The sequence below is a fragment of the Haplochromis burtoni genome, unplaced genomic scaffold (genome assembly GCF_018398535.1).
Source record: "Haplochromis burtoni strain Fernald_Lab_line unplaced genomic scaffold, NCSU_Asbu1 Contig_162, whole genome shotgun sequence".
Taxonomy (NCBI): domain Eukaryota; kingdom Metazoa; phylum Chordata; class Actinopteri; order Cichliformes; family Cichlidae; genus Haplochromis; species Haplochromis burtoni.
Window position 1 is genome coordinate 218,084 of NW_024582523.1, and position 19,552 is coordinate 237,635.

General features: G+C 40.3%; 2 protein-coding genes across 4 annotated transcripts in view; one reads left to right on the forward strand and one right to left on the reverse strand.

The window, feature by feature from the left end:
• The first annotated feature begins 1,409 nt into the window (after positions 1-1,409).
• On the forward strand, positions 1,410-17,237 carry ace (angiotensin I converting enzyme (peptidyl-dipeptidase A) 1). The gene is made up of 25 exons (XM_014336971.2): positions 1,410-2,109; positions 5,333-5,503; positions 5,593-5,680; positions 6,493-6,636; positions 6,759-6,950; positions 7,336-7,433; positions 7,593-7,762; positions 7,848-8,071; positions 8,351-8,495; positions 8,765-8,863; positions 9,860-9,982; positions 10,083-10,288; positions 10,425-10,561; positions 10,876-11,034; positions 11,409-11,496; positions 11,660-11,803; positions 13,049-13,240; positions 13,645-13,742; positions 13,868-14,040; positions 14,616-14,839; positions 14,931-15,075; positions 15,176-15,274; positions 15,478-15,600; positions 15,761-15,945; positions 16,668-17,237. The coding sequence occupies exons 1-25, from the start codon at positions 1,876-1,878 to the stop codon at positions 16,853-16,855; spliced, it is 3,849 nt and encodes a 1,282-aa protein (XP_014192457.1). The 5' UTR covers positions 1,410-1,875; the 3' UTR covers positions 16,856-17,237.
• Positions 17,238-17,369: 132 nt separating this feature from the next.
• The window catches only part of itga3b (integrin, alpha 3b), a 30,799-nt gene continuing 28,616 nt past the window's right edge, over positions 17,370-19,552 (reverse strand). For 2 of the 3 annotated variants that reach the window (XM_005932803.3, XM_042225146.1), the window contains exon 25: positions 17,370-18,762. In XM_005932803.3, coding sequence (XP_005932865.1) covers positions 18,595-18,762 — 168 coding nt within the window. In that variant the 3' untranslated portion in view covers positions 17,370-18,594. The remainder of the gene's footprint in view (positions 18,763-19,552) is intronic. The other variant, XM_005932804.3, reaches the window with a different exon arrangement.

The window sequence follows — 19,552 nt, forward strand, 5'->3', positions numbered from 1 at the left end:
TTAATCATGAGGTGATGGAAAACATGACTGTTAATGAGTGTCGGCTTATGTTCGTGCAGCTGTTAACTGTTAACATACCTGATTCATACCCCCATCCTCTCCACACCCTCTCACCCAGCATTACCTCTTTGGCTTCTTCAGCCTTGTGTCATGATCCTGGGTTTTGTCATTGTAGTTTTCAGTTTGGATTTTACATTTGCTTAAATTATGTTTTCATTTTGATCTTGTTAGTTATTAAGTTTTTCCTGCCCATCTGTTTCCCCCCCATGCCTAATTTGCATTTCTATGTTATCCCCCGTGTTTAGTCAGTTTTGTCTTTGTAGTTGCTTTTTCCTGTCAAGTTCATGTGTCTTTGTTTCAGTCTCAGTGTGCTTGTCACTTCCTGTTTTATTTTGATAGTCACTTGTGTGCAGTTAGATTATGTTTAGCTGTGTTCCCCAGGTGTTTCCTCTTTGCCACGATTCCCTTTTGTATATAGATAGTCTGTATCAATCTCTTTCTAGTGTCATAATCTCCTTCATCCCTCTACTGTGTGTTCTGTCAGTTTGTATTCCTGAGTTCCTGTTTTTGTCAGTCTCCTGCATTTTGGATCTTACCCCGTCTTCTTCACACAGCATTAAATGACACTTTGAAGGTCTAATAAAGGCAGTGAAAATACATGTATGTATGTATTGGGCTGTAAACAGGATTAAGAATGCCAAACATTGTTTTTGTCTTGTTTCTTAGGTATTCATAAGCTGTAGATGATTTCACATTACTCTGCTCATTGAATGCTGTGTGTACTGTAATTTTATTCAAATGGCTTTGTCAGGGAATTACTGGGAAGTGAAATACTGTAGCAGCTTGGCTTGGGATGAAGAAAAACTCAGTGAATTTGGTTTGTCTACTCAATTATGGCAGGAACATGTGCACATGGTTCTTATTTTAGAGAAAAGAAATGTCTCAGAATATTTCCCCTTTACTGAATAAGCTTCCACTATTATGGTTTTGCACAAATTGCTCTGACGGTTGCTGTGCAACAGCCAGTGAAATAAGGCTTGTTACATGCTACATTATAGTGGGACTGTACACTTAACTGCAGTTGTGTCGCATAGCCTGAGTGGTGTAAACATCCTCATTCTAGGTAATCTAAACAGCGGCATTATGAATGTGTGGGAACCAAGAACATAATGATCATGATGCACACTGACCACAATATTCAACTGAAGTTGCTCACCATTTTTTTGTTACTTGCTTCCTTTTTCTGCTGATCTCTCAGTCCTTTTCTCCAGAGTCCTGCCATCCCCCCACCCTCCAGCTTCATTCCCTTATCCCCTCTTTCATTTGCCCTGTCTTTATAACTCCCCCTCCTGACTGAGCTAAAGGAGGAAACTGAGAGCAAAGTATGTGGAGTCCCTCCCAGACACTCCACTGCTGGTTAGTGAGGAGCCACTGCCAAGCAGGCAGGCACACTGCACCAGTGTGTCATAGTCTGTATCTCATCTTGCTCTGTTACCGAAACTTCTGATCAGCCAGCCATCCAAATCCTCTCAGGCTGGTGAACAGAAACGGAAACAAGGGAAGGGAGAAAATTACAGAGGAAGGGGGTGTATGGGGTACTTTGTTCAGTGGTGTAAAGTAGTAAGAGGGAAGGCTGCAGGGAAATGTGGGCTGGGTTACACTGGCACTTAAAAAGAAGCTTGCGTTGACTCCTGTGCATTTCACCAGCAGCCAGGCTGGGAGGCAAAGAAGGGACGAGTGAAGGAGTGGATGAGACAACAGCTTCAGGGGGAAGGTGTACTCTCACTTCATTGAAGCAAGTGTATTTTTAGCCCTTCCACTCAACTACTTCACTTCACAGCTTTTTCTTCCACTGTGTCTTGGTGGGGGCTAGCCATGGGTACTGGTTTGGACAGGTTTCTGTGGTCAGTACTGCTGCTGCTGCCAGTCTTTGGGCAATCTGAGGCTCTGCCAGAAAGCTGGCTGCCTGGGGAATATTCAGACACCATCAGTGATGCACAAAGGTTCCTCAGTGACTACAACAGCACCGCCGAGGAGGTGTTTTTCCACAGTGTCTCTGCCAGCTGGAACTACAACACCAACATAACAGACCACAACTCAAAGCTTCAGGTAAGACATCTGCAGTCTCGAGCTCACAAGACAACTCGGTGGCCAACTCTTTCTCTCATGCTGATGTTTCATTGTCCACTGTACATCACTCTTGTCAGTACTAGCATCTTGTCACCAGAAATGCAGAGTTTTCTGGGGAACTCAGCTCTGCTTGACTTGGAGATTACTACTATTCATCTCTCTCCAGCATTGCATGCTCAGTTTCCTCCCAACGCAGCCAACTCTGCTTGCGCTTTACTGGAAAATAAATGAGATCTGAATGCCTGTGGTGTGAATGTCTTTAAACTATAATTCTAATGGGTCTCGCCTGCTCTTATGTTGGCCTTTTTTCTCGAGTAACTGTTTGCTTTATGATTCTTCTGCTTGAAGTATTTTGTCCTTATGGTAGCACTCTCTACTAAATGTAGTTTTGCACACACCAGTAGTCTTTATAGCCCGTTGTGGCAATATTTGCAGCCAGTAAAATGCCTTTTTAAAGCAATTTCAAAATGTGTTTCTTAGAAGGGAGCTGCGACACGTTAATATCAGATTGCAATTGTTCTAAAACTGCATGTTACCACAGGTTTGAGAAACAGTTGCATTAAAAGCTTAGGGACACGATAAAGTCAGTAAGGCAGCAGAAAAGTACAGTGAGACTGGAGTCAGAAACCAACAAAGCTGCTGCGGTGTGGAAAAATCACACCCATGAAATAGTCAAACATCCAAGTCCTGTTGGACAGCTGTTGAAACAGGAATTTGGTAAACTATCTAGGCTTTGAACACTACTTCCCTGACAAACACACACACAACAGGTGTCCCACACTGAACTCCTTGAACAGGGTCAATCTACAGAATGTGTTTTGTTCCGCAGCCTGCTTTTGTGATGGAAGGTGAAAGACAAGCAGCCTCGCACATGCTGCGCATGAGCATATTTTCCTCCTCTGAGTTTTTTTTAAAAGAAGGATCAAAGTGAATCTGAGCATAGAACTCCATCTAATCTGGCAACCAGTCAGCTTGACAGAGACATTTTGCGATATGGGCTGCTCAGCGAATCTTGTGCAGTTAAATATTTTGAAAAGTCATATTTGCACACTGCTCGTTCACAAAAAGCAAATATGTGCATAAACACACTTTACTTGTCGCTTCAATGGATGCGAAGGTGATTGTCATTGCAAGTTAAACTTTTGTACGTGGAGAGGATCAAATAGGAAAAAAAGTTAGATATCAGCAGATGTCAAAATCAGAGGCTTTGGCATCAATTTCATTACAAACATACAGAGCTTCTTTTTTTCAATGCTACTTGTATGTGTTCATATTATAAAAAATGTTGCATAACTTAGTGCACATTTTTCTTCGACATTAGTGGTTTTTGAGATGCAGATGTTTTAAAAATATCTTTAAAAAATTGAAATGTAAAATCTGTATTTCTGTAATCAGTTTAAATGCTAATAATAGGTGAGACAGCTCATTCCAAAAGGTAAAATTGAATTTAAAATTGTAAACTAATTTATTACTAATAGAAAATATATAAATGTAGCAGAATTTGAGTGCAAGCTTACAGAGAGAAAATGATTGAGAAAAATAGAGATTGAGAGGTAGAGCACAAGGGTCAGAGTTAATGCTTCTCAGCCGCACCGTTTCTTTGTTTTTTTCCCTTCTCCTGCAGCCTGTTATTTTAGGGAAGGCTGCTAAAGAAGCAGATAAGAAAGGCTTACAGTGGAAACATTACTTGTGAGAAGCTACTGTTCTGTCAGCATGTGTGTGGCGCAAATAATGGTTGCATCAATATGTGTGTGCAATTATTTTGTAATCTTTTTCATACTTATAGAAGCTAGTCTGATTTTCTCTACACCTACTACAAATAATAAAAAGCTGCAACACCATTAAAGGAATTCTTTACAAAAAAAATCAGAGGTGCATATAAGATGCACAGTTTATAGAGGAGCAAATGAGTGTTGAATGGCACAGCGGCCTTGAGTGCATCCATTCTTCTGAGATTTATTGTTCATGACCTATGTCTTCATGATTGCTATAAAAAGAAGCTCTTGACACTTACTGGAGCAGCAGATAAGCATGTGGACTTGAGTAGCTATAGCATTTTTTTCTTTTTAGAGATGTTATCCTTGAACAAGGGTTATTTCACTTAGCACTTGCTCAGTAGATAGGTAGAGCTCTTTATTGCCACCACGGGGAAGATGTATTGTTACAGCTATCAATAAACCAGCAACTTGAAGACATATTCTAGTTACACAGTTACGGGACAAAGACAGAAGGCTGGTAGAACAAATGGTTAAAGAACTGGAAAAATGATGACATTAGATGAAAAAGTAGAAATGATAAAGATTAGCTTAAATCCTTGCATCAAACTCCATGTTCAGCCATCCAGCAAATTTCAAGAAATCTGCATGATTCTTTAAGGGAGACTAAATGTAGGCTATTGCTCTTATTTTTACATTTAATTATTTATTTCTAATAGATTGTAAACATAAATATTTATTTATTTTATGTGGGAGTCACTTTTTAGTTCAGGCTCAGTAGTTTGACTGCGTATTTCAGTATGCCACTGTAGTTGTGCTGCTTGGGCAATACATTTTTTTCCGAGGACCCACACGAGAAACTGGGACTGTTGTGGAGGGCCACACCGATAAGCCGGACTCAGTCCTACTGAGTTGGTGCAGCCCTCCACAACAGTCCCAGTTTCTCGCGTGGGTCCACGGAAAAATGAATTGCAGACTCATGATGCAAGATGAAGAAAGACACCCGCGTTGCATAAGATATGTTTTACACGGATGCTGGCAGTTACATTGCTTTGAAAGTGCACTCTGGTCTATAATAGCAGCTTGTAAAACTGATCCGTCCTTTCATTTTCTGGAGGATGACAGTCTTCACAAAAAACTGGCATGTGTTATAACAAGCTGATAATAAGAGTCCAACCCCGTATGACTTTGTGCCAACAGCTAGTTCCTACAGTACAGCTCAACAGAGACTTTCACCAAGTCTGAGTTTTCTCAAGTGTTCACTTATGCTCTTGACAGATATCAATAATTCAAATATTTACAAAAAAAAAAAGAAAGGAAAAAAAAGAATGATCCTGCACCTTTGGCTTTTTCATGGTTTAAAAAAACACATGCCATAAGCATTTTTGATAATTATTATTTATTGCTACCTCTTGAGAGACCTATCAATGCACTGTTTAAAATATTTAGTAGCCGTATCATTTACGTCTACCTTGTTTTGTCTTTAGGTAAGTGCATCTCTTGAAGAACAGGCATTCGTGGAGGCATGGGGGATCAAGGCTAAGCAGGTCTTCTCTTCTGGAGTTCTCGACACCCTTCCTGACCCTAAAGACAAAAAATTGATGGAAAAGATCAAGCTACTCGGTGCTGCCAACCTTCTCCCGGAAGAAAGAGAGGAGGTTTGTCTGTCAGATATTTAACGAGTCGGTAACCATGTTTGTGACACTGCTAAACTCTTTTGTATCTTTTTAAAAAAAATTCTCTACAGTATAACACCATTCTGAGCACCATGGACAATATTTATTCGACATCTAAGGTGCACCCACAGCCAAACATCAGCTGGAGTCTGGAACCTGGTGAGTTCACTATAATAAATGCTCAGTTTTGAAGATCAAACAAGACAAGCAAATGATATGATGCAAGAATTTTTAAAATGTTCAAGGCGAAACAAGGCAGTGTTAAAGAAGATGAACAAGTCAACGATGCCCGGGGAAGAAAACACTTTTAAGTGATTAAGATCTTATCAGCTTTTAAAAGTAGCAGGATGGGGATATTCACTTCAGGGAGGTCTCCGGGGGAAGTGCTGTGGTTATGTTGAGTGAAAATCTAGAGAAAAAACACATGGGTAGCTTTTAACTTCAGCAGTGTTAATTGTGAACAATAGTCCTTTGTGCTTTGCTGGCAAAAACTTCATAAAGTAACAGCAAAACCAATCAGTTCTGCTACAATTTTTTTGTTTGTATAAGTAAATGCATTCATTAAGGTGCAGTCCCTGTACTCGTTATTGGTTTCTTATTCTTGGAAATCATCCATCTTGGGTTACTCCATGATGCATTCCACTCACAAAAACACTACTGTCTCTATCATGACAAAAACTTCCAGGTGTCGCTTTTCCCTGCCATTTTCTGTGCAGCTCACCTCACCTTTTCCTAACCTTCATTTCCTCTCTCTGGGATTTTGAAGAAAATTGTTGGTTTAAGTAATTGTCAAAATAACACTGAGTTATCACAAGTCTTCCTGCTGTGATAACGCGAGCAGACAGAAATCTAACCACCAGCACATCACCATGTGTTCAGGAAAACCTGAAGCTTTTGAGTGTAATGCACCGGATTAGCATCTTCCTGATTGTGACACTTGTTCCACATCTTTTTGCATTTCTATTTTAAAGAGCTCACAAAGATCATGGCTAACTCCAGGAGCTACAAGACGCTGCTGTATGCCTGGGAGGGCTGGCACAATGCGTCAGGCGTGCCACTCAAACAGTACTATCCAAGCTTTGTGGGGCTCAGCAACAAAGCCTCGCGAGCTGATGGTAAGTACTCCTTTCTAGCTGTTGATATCGAGCAGGAGATTCCTAATGGAGGGAAGAAGAAGCAAAGCAGAGTGAGGACACAGAAGTAGAAATGACCACATTAACATTTTTGCCCTGTTCAGGATTTCAGGACACTGGAGATGACTGGCGCTCTTGGTATGAGACTGAAACTTTTAGGCAGGACTTGGAAGAAATCTACAAGACCATTGAGCCGCTCTACCTGAATCTGCACGCCTTTGTGCGCCGCCAGCTCTACAACCAGTATGGCCCCAAATACATCAACCTTAAAGGACCTATCCCTGCTCACTTGCTAGGTAAAATGCATGCAGTATCCATCCAATATGAGCTACATGTACATGCATGCATTACTTAGGAGTTGGTTGGCCAAAAAAATATAGCAAAAAATGAGAAAGGGCAGGGTGGTCTTTAATTTGTAATTTATTACGATGTATTTATTTTTAACATTAATGTCTTTAACATAAACAGTACTTTTTAATCATCTGTAGTAAACACATATGCCATGGCCAATATAAGCTCAGAGAATTAGGATGCAGGCACACCATGGGAGTAGTATAATGCTCTTATCTCACTGCTGTGCATAAACATGCTGCAGCAGGCATTTCCTACAGTGCTTGTGAGTGGTCCACAACACAGTAAGTCAGAACTGTTGCTTAAGTGTGTTTTCCTCCTCACCCCCAGGAAATATGTGGGCCCAGACCTGGAACAACATTTATGATATGATGATCCCATTTCCTGACAAACCTAACATTGATGTGACTGATGAAATGGTCAGACAAGTAAGTAGGACGGGAAGCTTTTATGGAACTAGATTAGGTTAAAGGAGGAGGGGAAAGAACATTCTCTGGTTCTTCCAGACCATCAAGCTTTCACTGCAATTCAAATAATTTTGTCAAACAGCATTAATTGCGACTAGCCTGATTGTTTCCACTTCGCAGGGCTATAACGCCACACACATGTTTCGTGTGGCCGAGGAGTTCTTCACCTCTCTGGGTTTGGAGAGGATGCCTGAGGAGTTCTGGGAGGGATCCATGCTGGTTAAGCCTCAGGGTCGAGAGGTGGTGTGCCACGCGTCTGCCTGGGACTTTTACAATCGCAAGGACTTCAGGTAAAATGAATTTTAGTTGTGCTTCACATATTTTTAATTGCTAATAAAACATAATATTCTATTCACATTGCATTCCCTATTTAAGAATTAAGCAGTGCACCACAGTCACGATGGAACAGCTCTTCACTGTACACCATGAGATGGGACATATTCAGTATTACCTGCAGTACAAGGACAAGCCTATGGGCTTCCGCAGTGGAGCCAACCCTGGTTTTCACGAGGCTATCGGTGATGTTTTGTCCCTTTCGGTTTCTACGCCCAAGCATCTGGAAACCATTAATCTTCTGGAATCTGTGACATCTGACATCGGTAATAGCATGAACACAGAAATAAAACCTTTCCATACCACCAACATCCCTTCTGGTGGGCTTCAGTACCATAACTAAGAAAGCTTCCGTATAAGGGCATCTTTTAGAAGCAACACTGCAACACTGTGTAATTTATCCCCAAGACTCTAATACCAGAAGTGTAATAAAATCCCGATTTTTATACACTCAGACAACTGAGATGAATTCTTATATCAATATCTTTCTTATCCTATTTGTTTGTTTGTCTGGTTTTACTAAATGACGCTTTGTGTTTCTCTAGAAACTGACACCAACTACCTGCTAAAAATGGCTCTGGAGAAGATAGCCTTCCTTCCCTTTGGCTACCTTATTGACCTCTGGAGATGGGATGTCTTTAGTGGAAAGACCCCTCCGGAGCGTTACAATGCTGACTGGTGGTATCTCAGGTAGGAGGTTATGCATAGAAACTGTTGTACAAGTTAAAAGAATTGCTTGTGAAATATGTTTGGACAGAATGGTTTTCTTGATAAGCCTATAGTCGAGTAACAAAAGGCATCTTTGGGTGCTAGGCAACCAGCATAGACTCAAGAAAGTTAGTGCTTTATTCATCTTGGAGGGAAACGATTGCCAATTACAATGACTGACATGTGACAAACTGGTAATTATTAGAGCAGGGGTCTTGCTGGATTAACCTGTCTCTTATTTCTTTTAACAGAACAAAATATCAAGGCATCTGCCCACCCACCAGGCGTACAGAGGAGCACTTTGATGCTGGGGCAAAATACCACATCCCTGGGAACACGCCGTACATCAGGTAAGCATCCTGTGATGGAGACGATCGATTGGATTATTGATATTTTCAGGACAGCCATCTGTAAAGCACGATAGAGGCTCTGTCATGGTTTGGGGCTGGATTTCAGCCAGTCTGACAAGGAGATCTTGTCAGTATGATTGGAATTATGAAATCTTTAATCCACCGTGTAATATTATGTTATAGATTTGCAAAGACTTACATTTTCAGCATGACAGTGATCCCAAACACACTGCCAGTACATTAAAAGTGTACCGGGATAGAGAAAAACCACAACATGGAACAAGATCAGTCATGGATCGGCCTCCCCAGAGTCCGGACATGAACATTATTGAAGCAGAGTAGGATCATCTATACAGAGAACAGAACAAAAGGCGGCCAACATCCAAAAAGGAGCTTTGAATGTCTCTCAAGAAGAAGTTTGGAGAACTATTCCTGAAGACTTCTGTGTTCAGGCTGTGTTGAAGAATAAAGACGATCATATTAAATATTGACTTTCATTGTTCGAATCACACAAACTATGTTTTTGCCTTGTGTACTGCATTTCCATGTGTGCAGACTTTGCACAGTACTGTATTAGTGCCTTAATAATAGGTATTGTGTGAAGGGCAACTCTGTGGCTGAAGTAAAGGCAGTGAACATGCAACAATGCCTGACAAGCTGAAAGTATGGTATTGTGTGCGGCACTTTCTTGCGGTTTTAAAACAATACTACGGGCCTACAATAGCAGGAAATGTAGCAGAAGCTGGGGTGGTATGAGAAAATCCTCTGACTCCATCTGGTTTCATTTAGGAGATGGAAATAAAAATCACAGACACAGTTACTTTAACAGAAAAAGATTGCAGAGCTTTCATATGTGTGGCCTCAAACACATAATTTACATAATTCGTATCCTCTAAATAGTCATTATTTTCTGTCATTTAATTTTTTTTTCTTTTACCTTGTTCGGTATACGACCTTCATTTGCAAAAGTTAAAGCTTTTCTTTTCCCCCCTGCAGATATTTTGTCAGTTTCATCCTTCAGTTCCAGTTTCATGAAAAACTTTGCGAAGCAGCCAAGCACACAGGTCCCTTGCACACATGTGACATCTACCGGTCTGCGGAGGCGGGAGCCATTTTAAAGTGAGCTGATTATACCTTCAAGTTAAATACCAGGATTATAATTAATGGCTTATGAAGGAAAAAATAAAGATGCAATGCAATTTCACTCTTATCCCTCCAGGAAAGTCCTTCAGGCCGGCTCATCTGAAAGCTGGCCAGTTGTGCTCCAGGATGCTATAGGCACTAATAAATTAAATGCCAGCTCACTCATGAAGTACTTTGAGCCAATTATTGAGTGGTTGAACAAGCAAAATGTGAATGAGACGTTGGGATGGCCAGACTTCAACTGGGTCCCACCTATGCCTGAAGGCTACCCAGAAGATATCGGTAAGTTACCGGATTGAGCACAACAAAGATTATTTACATCTTATAAATGTCATCACAAGTGGCAGCATTAGAAACATATGAAACATTAGTTCGGTGACTTATTTTTAACTGACTTTCTTTTTTCCTGTTTACATAGACAAGAACACAGATGAGCTTGATGCGCAGAAGCTTCTGGAAGAGTACAACAGTACAGCTGAGGTGGTATGGAATGCATACACTGAGGCCTCCTGGAAGTACAACACCGACCTCAATGAAGCCAATAAGCAGGCAATGGTGAGGCCCACTGACCAACCAGCTCAAAGGAGATTACCTTAACCATGCTCAAGCACCAGCTCTGCTCATAGTTTTGCTGAATCAATAAAATGAATTTTCTTGATCAAACTGTGTCAATGAATCAATAACTGATTGAGTTAATGTGTCACTAATAAATGCGTGTGTGCATGATTCTAATTACCTACACACTGGTCCATCCATCCATCCATCCATCCATCCATCCATCCATCCATCCATCCATCCATCCTGCTTTCATTGGCATATAATGAAAATTGTTTAATATAAAATAAATGCTATTCATTATTCTTCCTTAGCTTGAAAAGAACCTGGAGATGTCAGCACACACCTTGAAGTATGGACTGCAGGCCCGTCAATACGACACCACTGACTTCCAAGATGGCTCGGTCAAACGCATCATTAAAAAACTCAGTGACATCGAGAGGGCTGCGCTCCCCTCTGCAGAACTGGAAGAGGTGTGAAGGAAATTCCTGTGTGAGAGTATTCAGAGCTGCTTGCTTGATGTTTAAAACACCTCTAAGTGTTCCTCAACAACGATGGACATGCAAAAGGGAGGGAGAATATAAGCTACCGCAATCAGAGACTATACATGAAATATATTTAAAGGAATGTCTCTTTGTTTTGACCCCACTTGCACCAATGTGAATATGTTGGCATTGTTTTAGGAAGGTGCAAATAACCCTACTCTATACTAAAAGAAATGCATTTATCTGATGAGGTCTTGGCTCCAGAGCAGCTGTAGAAATCTGTCAGATACATTTAATAAATGTCACAACCTGCTAATAATTTCACTTGGATCAAAAGTAGTTTGTTTTTTTTACCTTTTTAGTACAATACGCTCCTGTCCAACATGGAGACCAAGTACAGCGTGGCTGAGGTCTGCAGAGAGAATAATGAATGCCTCCCTCTGGATCCAGGTATGACTATGGAAAAAATGCTGCAGATTGACTTCCAGATAAATAATGGCTTTTGGTAGCTGATACACATGATAAGGCTAATAGTACAATTATTATCACACTGCCTTAGAGAGTATACAGTGAGCAAAGTTTGCATGATGAAATATTTTAAAATCTGTTTCAGATCTCCAGAAGATCATGGCAGAGTCCAGGGATTACGATGAGCTGCTATTTGCCTGGAAAGGATGGCGAGATGCTGCTGGCAAAGTACTCCGTCAGGATTATAAGAGATATGTTGAACTGGCCAACAAAGCTGCCACACTAAATGGTATGACATTTAAATGTAATTTTACTCCTACTGTGAGATTCTTCATTAATCTGTCCTGCTGGAAAACTTTCAAAAGTTTGGCCTTGATGGAGACAGCAGTTATAGAACAGATTTTTTTCAGATGCATGGCAGTCAAAGTGTGGTTAGTATAAATAAGTGGAGTCAAGGAACTGCTTTAGTCAGTCCATCATATTTATACTCACCGGATACTTTGTTAGGTTCCGAGTTCAACCCCCTTTTGCATTCAGAGCTGCCTCCTCGGCAGAGATTCAACAAAGTGCTAGAAACATTCCTCAGAGAGGCATTTCACCCAGAGAACTGCTGCTTTTATTCTCTATAAAACTCAGAGATGGTTGTGTGGGAAATATCCAGTAGGTCAGCAGTTTCATAAATACTACAACATTGAAAACTCACTCATATCACCTCTCTTCTTCATTTAGATGCTCAGTTTAAACTTAAACAGGCCGTCTTGATCATGTCTTTATGAACTGCTGGCATATGACTGGCTGATGTGATTAAGCGCTTGCATTAATGAGCAGCTGAACAAGTGTGTCTAACAAAGTGTGTGTGTACATATACAGTATCTCCAAAGTGACAGAGCTGTGTGTACACACAGGGTATTTGGCTGATGGTATATCTAAACAATGAGGACATATAAGGATTTGCAGTAAACTGTCGCACACAGATTCACATTTTATCAAGACCAGGAGTTAAATCATTTGCTCCACAGCACTTATCCTCAGCCAGAGTCCTAAGCTTCATCACACCCAAGGTTTTTCTTTTTCTTTACCTAAAAGAGCCTGAAAATTTTAAACAATTTGTCTTTTAAACAATTGTCCTGTCAGGTATTTTATCAAAGAGATTTTTCCATTTTGCAGTGACACAGCAGAATGTATTATCACACCAGGCGGCTGACGTTACATAGTAATAAAAACACACTTTATCTTATATGAGTTTAAGATTACACATTACTTGTCAGTGTTTAGGAAATGAAGACCTAATAAAAAGATATCTGCTATACAGTCAGCAGATTTGAACTATATATACTGTTAATTATTTACTAAAAATAGTTGGATTATGCAACATGCTAGGTGAATGTTTTACTCTCAAATAAACAGCAGCCTTTTTCTGACACCCCAGTAATATGAAATAAATCACTTCTCCAAATCAAAACACTTTACATGATGATGTTTAAAGTATTCCTCTGATTAGTATTAAGGTGTTTCTCTCTGGCATTCTCTGTAGGTCACTCTGATAATGGAGCTTTCTGGCGTTCCCTGTATGAAACGCCTACCTTTGAAGAAGATCTGGAGACTCTGTGGAAAGAGCTGGAGCCACTCTATCTAAACTTGCATGCTTATGTTCGAAGGGGTCTATATAATAAGTATGGCTCCAACTATATCAACCTAAAGGGGCCTATTCCTGCTCATTTACTTGGTAAGTAATGCGATTTGACTGCACTCGAGGCTCTATGTGGACTTCAGATATTTAGTTTTTTTGATGATAGCAAGGTCACAGGACAGAACCACTTTTCAGCCAGCGTTTCACTTTGGAATCCCAAGTATTCTAACACTATAGACACAACTCTCCTTTTATGTCTGAGAGTAGCCCCTTCATATTCTGTCGTTGACTGTAGAAGCGTTTGGATTTAGCCAAGATTTAATTTGCTTTCAGGGGCATCAAGCGTGAGATTGTGTGTGACAGTTCCACATGGTCAGGGATTGGAGCGACTCACAGTCCTAAATTCCACTTGGTTAAACACTGGCACAGCCGATGACCTTCTACCTGACTTCTTAAGACTAAAAATATGGAACATGAGTACTGTTTTTTCTCTTTTTCAGGCAACATGTGGGCACAGACGTGGTCTGGCATAATGGATTTGGTCATACCCTACCCAGACGCTACACAGGTCGACGCCACCCCAGCCATGGTGCAGCAGGTGAATGGATGCATGAACCAGCCGTTGCTTTAAAACCATTACTGCACACTTCCAAATCCAAGGAAGCATGCAGAAAACATATGCAAGCATCTTTTCTTACAGTCTTTCTCATTTCTCTCACTCAGGGATGGGATGCCATCAGAATGTTTCAGGAATCTGACAAATTTTTCACCTCACTTGGTTTGGAGCCAATGCCGCCGGAATTCTGGAACAAATCTATGCTGGAGAAGCCGTCTGATGGACGCCAGGTGGTGTGCCACGCCTCTGCGTGGGACTTCTATAACCGAAAAGACTTCAGGTTGAGCCTAACCTTTTCCCCCTTCAAGCTAGAATCAAGAGACACGTAGCAGCCTGGAAGCCTTACCAAAATCTTACAGAATATCAGTAAAATCTCAGAATCTTTATATGATACTTAACAAAGGCACTCCCTGAAGAAGCCTGATAATGAAATGGGATGGCATGTACGAAAAACTTTTATAGTCTTCTTCTTTTCACGCATGTTCAGCTAATGTAAGAGCCTCATTTGCCCTAACATGCTGCTCCACTGTGGCATCCACCTCAAATCTTCTCCAACCCTTGATCATTTCTAATATAATTTCCAAACTGTTGGAGATTATATTATATGTCTCCTTCCTGTTGGGCTGCCACAGTTTGTCCTCAAAGAAAAACTATTGGCTCTGAGAAGGCAAAGATAGGCATGGCTAAGTAAAAGGGTATTTTTGTATTACTTTGGATATTGTTTTAGCAGAACATATAAACTATATATGTGTACTATGTCTATTATTAGTATTATTTGTGTGAGGTGGAGTCATGAGTTTGTCTTTGAAACATTTTCATAATTTGCTCTAATGATTTCTTTGGTTGCTTCTCCAGGATCAAGCAGTGCACTGTTGTCACAATGGATGACCTGATCACCGTGCACCACGAGATGGGCCACATTCAGTATTTCCTGCAGTACAAAAACCAGCCCGTGTCCTTCCGTGACGGAGCCAACCCCGGCTTTCACGAGGCCATTGGAGATGTACTTGCCTTGTCTGTGTCGACACCCAAACATCTGCAGAGCATCGGCCTCCTGGACAAGGTTGAGAACAACTATGGTGAGTGATGTTTGCAACAAAAGCAAAATCTTTGAATGCATGTTGCTGTATTACAGCATATGATTTTGGCATTGATAAACACCTCATTTAGAGAGTGACATCAACTTCCTGATGAGCATTGCACTTGACAAGATTGCCTTCCTACCTTTCGGCTACCTGATGGACCAATGGAGGTGGAAGGTGTTTGATGGACGCATCCCACACACCGAGTACAATAAAGAATGGTGGAACCTCAGGTAAAGTTTATATCACAGAAATTGCATTTATTGCATTCATAGATGATGATTCACTAAGGAATTATAACAAGCATGCATGCCTCTTTTCTTTGTATTGCAGATTGAAGTACCAGGGATTGTGCCCACCTGTAACACGCACTGAGGAGGACTTTGACCCAGGTGCAAAGTTCCACATCCCAGCTAACGTTCCCTACGTCAGGTAAGGCTTTCTGATTCTCAAGAACAAACGCATGTGATATTTTATCACCGATAAGTGATAAATGATTCCATACTCATCACCTCATCATGATTGATAAGATAAATATGCTGTGGAACACAACACGATCTTACTATTGTGCAGTAGCACAACTGGACACTGAGCATAGTGCTGACCCTACTTTTTTTTTTATCATCTTCAATCAGGTATTTTGTCAGCTTTGTCATCCAGTTTCAGTTCCACAAAGCTCTGTGTAATGCTGCCAAGCATAATGGACCTTTATACACTTGTGACATCTACCAATCCAAAGAAGCTGGAAAGCTCTTAGGGTTAGTACGCACACTTACACACACGCAAGTGGAGACGCTCATATGTATGCTATTTTTTTGTTTTCAGCACTGGCCATCTTAATTGTTTATCCGAGACATCCTTATTAGTTATCCTAGTCTTCTCTGACCTTCTCTCTAACCTTTCTATTGCTGTTTTCAGTGATGTAATGAAGCTGGGCTTCAGCAAGCCCTGGCCTGAGGCTATGGCTATGATCACTGGCGAGTCCAAAATGAGTGCCCAGCCACTCATGGAGTACTTCCAACCTCTCATTGAATGGCTTGAGAAGGAGAACAGCAAGAACAATGATGTTCGCGGGTGGCCAGATTACGACTGGAAGCCTTTTAGTATGTTAACAGAAACACATACATGTATTCACTCATCAAAACTTTGCTAATAAGTTTTCCATAGTCAAGGCCAAAAGTTTCTGAACACCTACTCTGAAAAAAAAAGAAACACACATGGGAATTCTTTGTGTGTGTGTTTCTCCTCTGCTGCAGCTGAAATGAATCTCCTACTCATTTTGTTTTACAATGCACACACTCTGACTGAATTGATAAAAACATTACTAAGAAAGTGAAAGAAAGGCCCTGGTAGGGATAGTGGAGAAAAGTGAACGCATCTCTTATTGGAGAGATTAAATTATGAAACCAATAACTAGATGCAAAACTAAATGAATTAGTATGGAAATGATTTTTAATGCTTTTTAAAAGTATTAATTTCATTATTATCTTTCATTATTATTATTATCTGAAACTAGTACCGACACAGAAATGTTGTTACACATGTGCATTGTTACTCACAGAACAACAGCAGTTTTCTAATTAAGACATATCAACCTGCGCCACCTCTTGGTATGAAGAGGAATAGCTCTTGTAAATACCTAGCTACTGCTGGGCCTCTTGTTAAAGCAGCTTTTACTGATCTCTGTAGATGGAAACGTTTCTTCCCCATTGCTTTCCAAAATAAGCACAACAAGAAGCCATTTGAAAATGACTGCACACGTACCCTTTATGTTTTAATTGCTGAGTGAAAAACAACCATTTAAACATGTTTGTATCCCCAACAGGTGAAGCTAAAACAGTGGATTTCCTGGGTTTAAATGTGAACAGGTCGGCTGCCACAGTCGGCCAGTGGATCCTGTTGGCCCTCGGCATGCTGCTATTGGTGGTCACCATCCTTATGGCCTACATGTACAGGAAGGCAAGAAAGCCTGAAAAGTCCTTGTCTACTATGGAGCTGAAGCAAAAAGATTAGCCATGTTTGAAGACTGAACGACGAGAGTGAAGCCTGACTTACTGTAGCTGGCACAATACCAACCTCAATGTGAACATCAGTGTTTTTTGTGTACTGCACAACATCTGAACAAATTTGCTCCTCATGTTTTGTCTGCCTACCAAGTTTTGCATATTTATTGTATACACAAAAACACAAAATTCCTTACTTGCCTATGCAAAAGAACACATGCAATTTGTTTTTGTAATTTATTTGTAAGCTTTGATGTTAAAGAAGGAAGAGTTTTAAAATGAAAAAATGAAAATTTGTAAAGTCATTCATTGTGTAAGTGTTTCTGAATATTTGATTTTTTTCTAATAAGTTGAATCCTCAGCATTTCTACAATAAAGACATTAAATATTTATTCTGCCTCTGGAGACGTGACATGAATGAATTACAAAAGTTATTAAAAACAATTTCATTACAATAAAAAAAATGCACAGTAACATAAAAAAGGCAACACCACACGATGAAAAAAAAAAGAGCTTGTGCACTGTTTTCAGCCCTTCCCTCTTTACTCACAGAGTCAATACAACCTCTTTAGTGGCTACAGTTGCACAACAGAACACAGTACCTGCAGGCTCTCAGGTAACACACACTGGAGCAGTAAAGCAACACTTAGTCCCATCAGAGACTGTTTAATAACAGGCTTATAACAGCAGTCTATCATTACAGGTTTACCTTAACGGGGGCCACAGAGGCCTAGAAACAATCCAAGAGAAGGCTTACTGTCTTTTAAAAATACAAAGCTCAGTGACAGTGAGAAAACAAATTCATTAAAACAGTCAATTTAACGCAACTTGTTACTATATACAATTTATACCTACCTATGTATACTGGATCGTAAAGTCTCCACAAAGACATCATCCTACTAAACTAATCCAGTGTTGTGACTCCCTGTATGACATTCTTTAGATATGTATGTTAATGTATTAGCCTAAGATGATGTAATAAATAATACTCCCTGACTAAATCAACACACAGACATGAAGCTATTGCTTTCAACTTGTTACAAACCTGCTTTCGGCGTTCACTGCTGTGGAATTCAATGCCGGAAATTACAGTGCATCCGCTGGGGCTGTTTATGCATTTGAGGCTAGCGCCAAAACCATTCCAACGCAAAGTCAGGGTACATTTGATGTGAACATTCACTCATAAGAGAGCGGCTGCTGGTCATTATGTTCTAAGTGTAGGGGTTGAAAATGATCTACAAATCAGCTTATCTTGAATTAAATCCCTAACAGAGTCACTGACTCCTGACCACAAAGTGATAGAAGCAGAAAGGACATTTACAATCACAGATTAAGATATATACACTCAGAATAGATATGGAAATAGGCACGGTGTGAAACAGCACAACAAATGACCAGCAACATTTCTCAGAAATTTTAGGGGAAAAAAAGATATAAAAAAATACACATACAGAAAAAAAAAAATTCAGTACATTAGCTCCTACAACACAATCAAAACCAGTTACTTTTGTATGCGACACAGCTTCTAATGTACAAAGTACATGCACATTCACAAGCGCTTAACAAGTTACAATCTCTGGAACAAAATGTTCAGTGTATTGCACAAAAAAAGAGTCTATAAAAAATAAAACCAATAAAAAAAATGAATGCACTATCCACAGTTGGTCCATGTTGGTCCATGTGGCTCAGTCTAGCCCAGGGTTTTTTGGCCTCTTGACACTGAGCAGTTCAGGGTTTAAAACAAAGGCCTCAGTAGTAGTAATGCTGCATCTCTGTCCAACTTGTGATCCAATACTTTTTCTGTGGCTCCTCGGGCTGAAACCCCAGATTGAACTGATAACGCTCAGCCCTGCGAATTTTCACTCCCTGGTGTTTTGGCATTATTCTGTAGTAGATGGCTCGCTTGAAGAAGCCAAGCTAGCAGGAAAAAAAAGAAAGGAAGAAGGTGACATTAAAAAGTTTGAGAGCTGAGTTTTTTAATGGCTTAAGAAGAAGATTTAGGATTTAGAAGCTGAGTAGATTCACGCTGACAGAGACAGAAATACGCACTACCCTGCTGATTAAGGGAGGATTCACATGTGTGTGTTCCTTTAAGGTATATCCTCTTATACAGATACCTCGGAAGTCAGATGTCAATCCTTGGGAGTGATGTCACTTCCAAGGTGACTGCATTCCAGTTGTAAAGTTGGAAAAGCACGTAAAAAATGTTTTTGTTCTGCTTCTTAGCAAGGTAGAGCCATTCATTCATTTATTTAACCAGTCATAAATACACAACGTTGGCAGCAGAGATCAAATGTTTTACATTTTTGCTACTGTTTTTCTTCACTGCCACCATCTAGTCAAGTTAGGGTTGGCTACTTTGGTGTGTTCCAGATGAAAACTCTGAAATTCCGTCTTCCAACTTAATCTGGAATGCACTAAGAGTTGCTGGTGCAATCATCGATGTGGCATCAACCAATCAGTCCCAAGGCGAGCTAACAGAGCTTGAATGAGCATTTAAACAAGCTAGCTGTCTGTTAGCTCTCTTTGTTCATATGCTACATGGTGATTATTTATAGCAAGCATAAACGTCACCAGTTTCAAGCCAAACAAAAAGCTGTGCAAGCAACTTCCATCTCTCTTAATAGCATTATTATTTTTATTATTATAACATTATTTTTCTCAAGTATTCAGCAAAGCAGCGCAAGGAAAGCCAGGCAGTGTATAT

Coding starts and splice junctions, on each gene's coding strand:
- ace (XM_014336971.2), top strand. CDS start 1,876: ATGGGTACTGGTTTGGACAGGTTTCTGTGGTCAGTACTGCTGCTGCTG. Junction 7,763..7,847: donor TACAATCGCAAGGACTTCAG/GTAAAATGAATT, acceptor TCCCTATTTAAG/AATTAAGCAGTGCACCACAG. Junction 13,743..13,867: donor CCCCAGCCATGGTGCAGCAG/GTGAATGGATGC, acceptor TCTCTCACTCAG/GGATGGGATGCCATCAGAAT.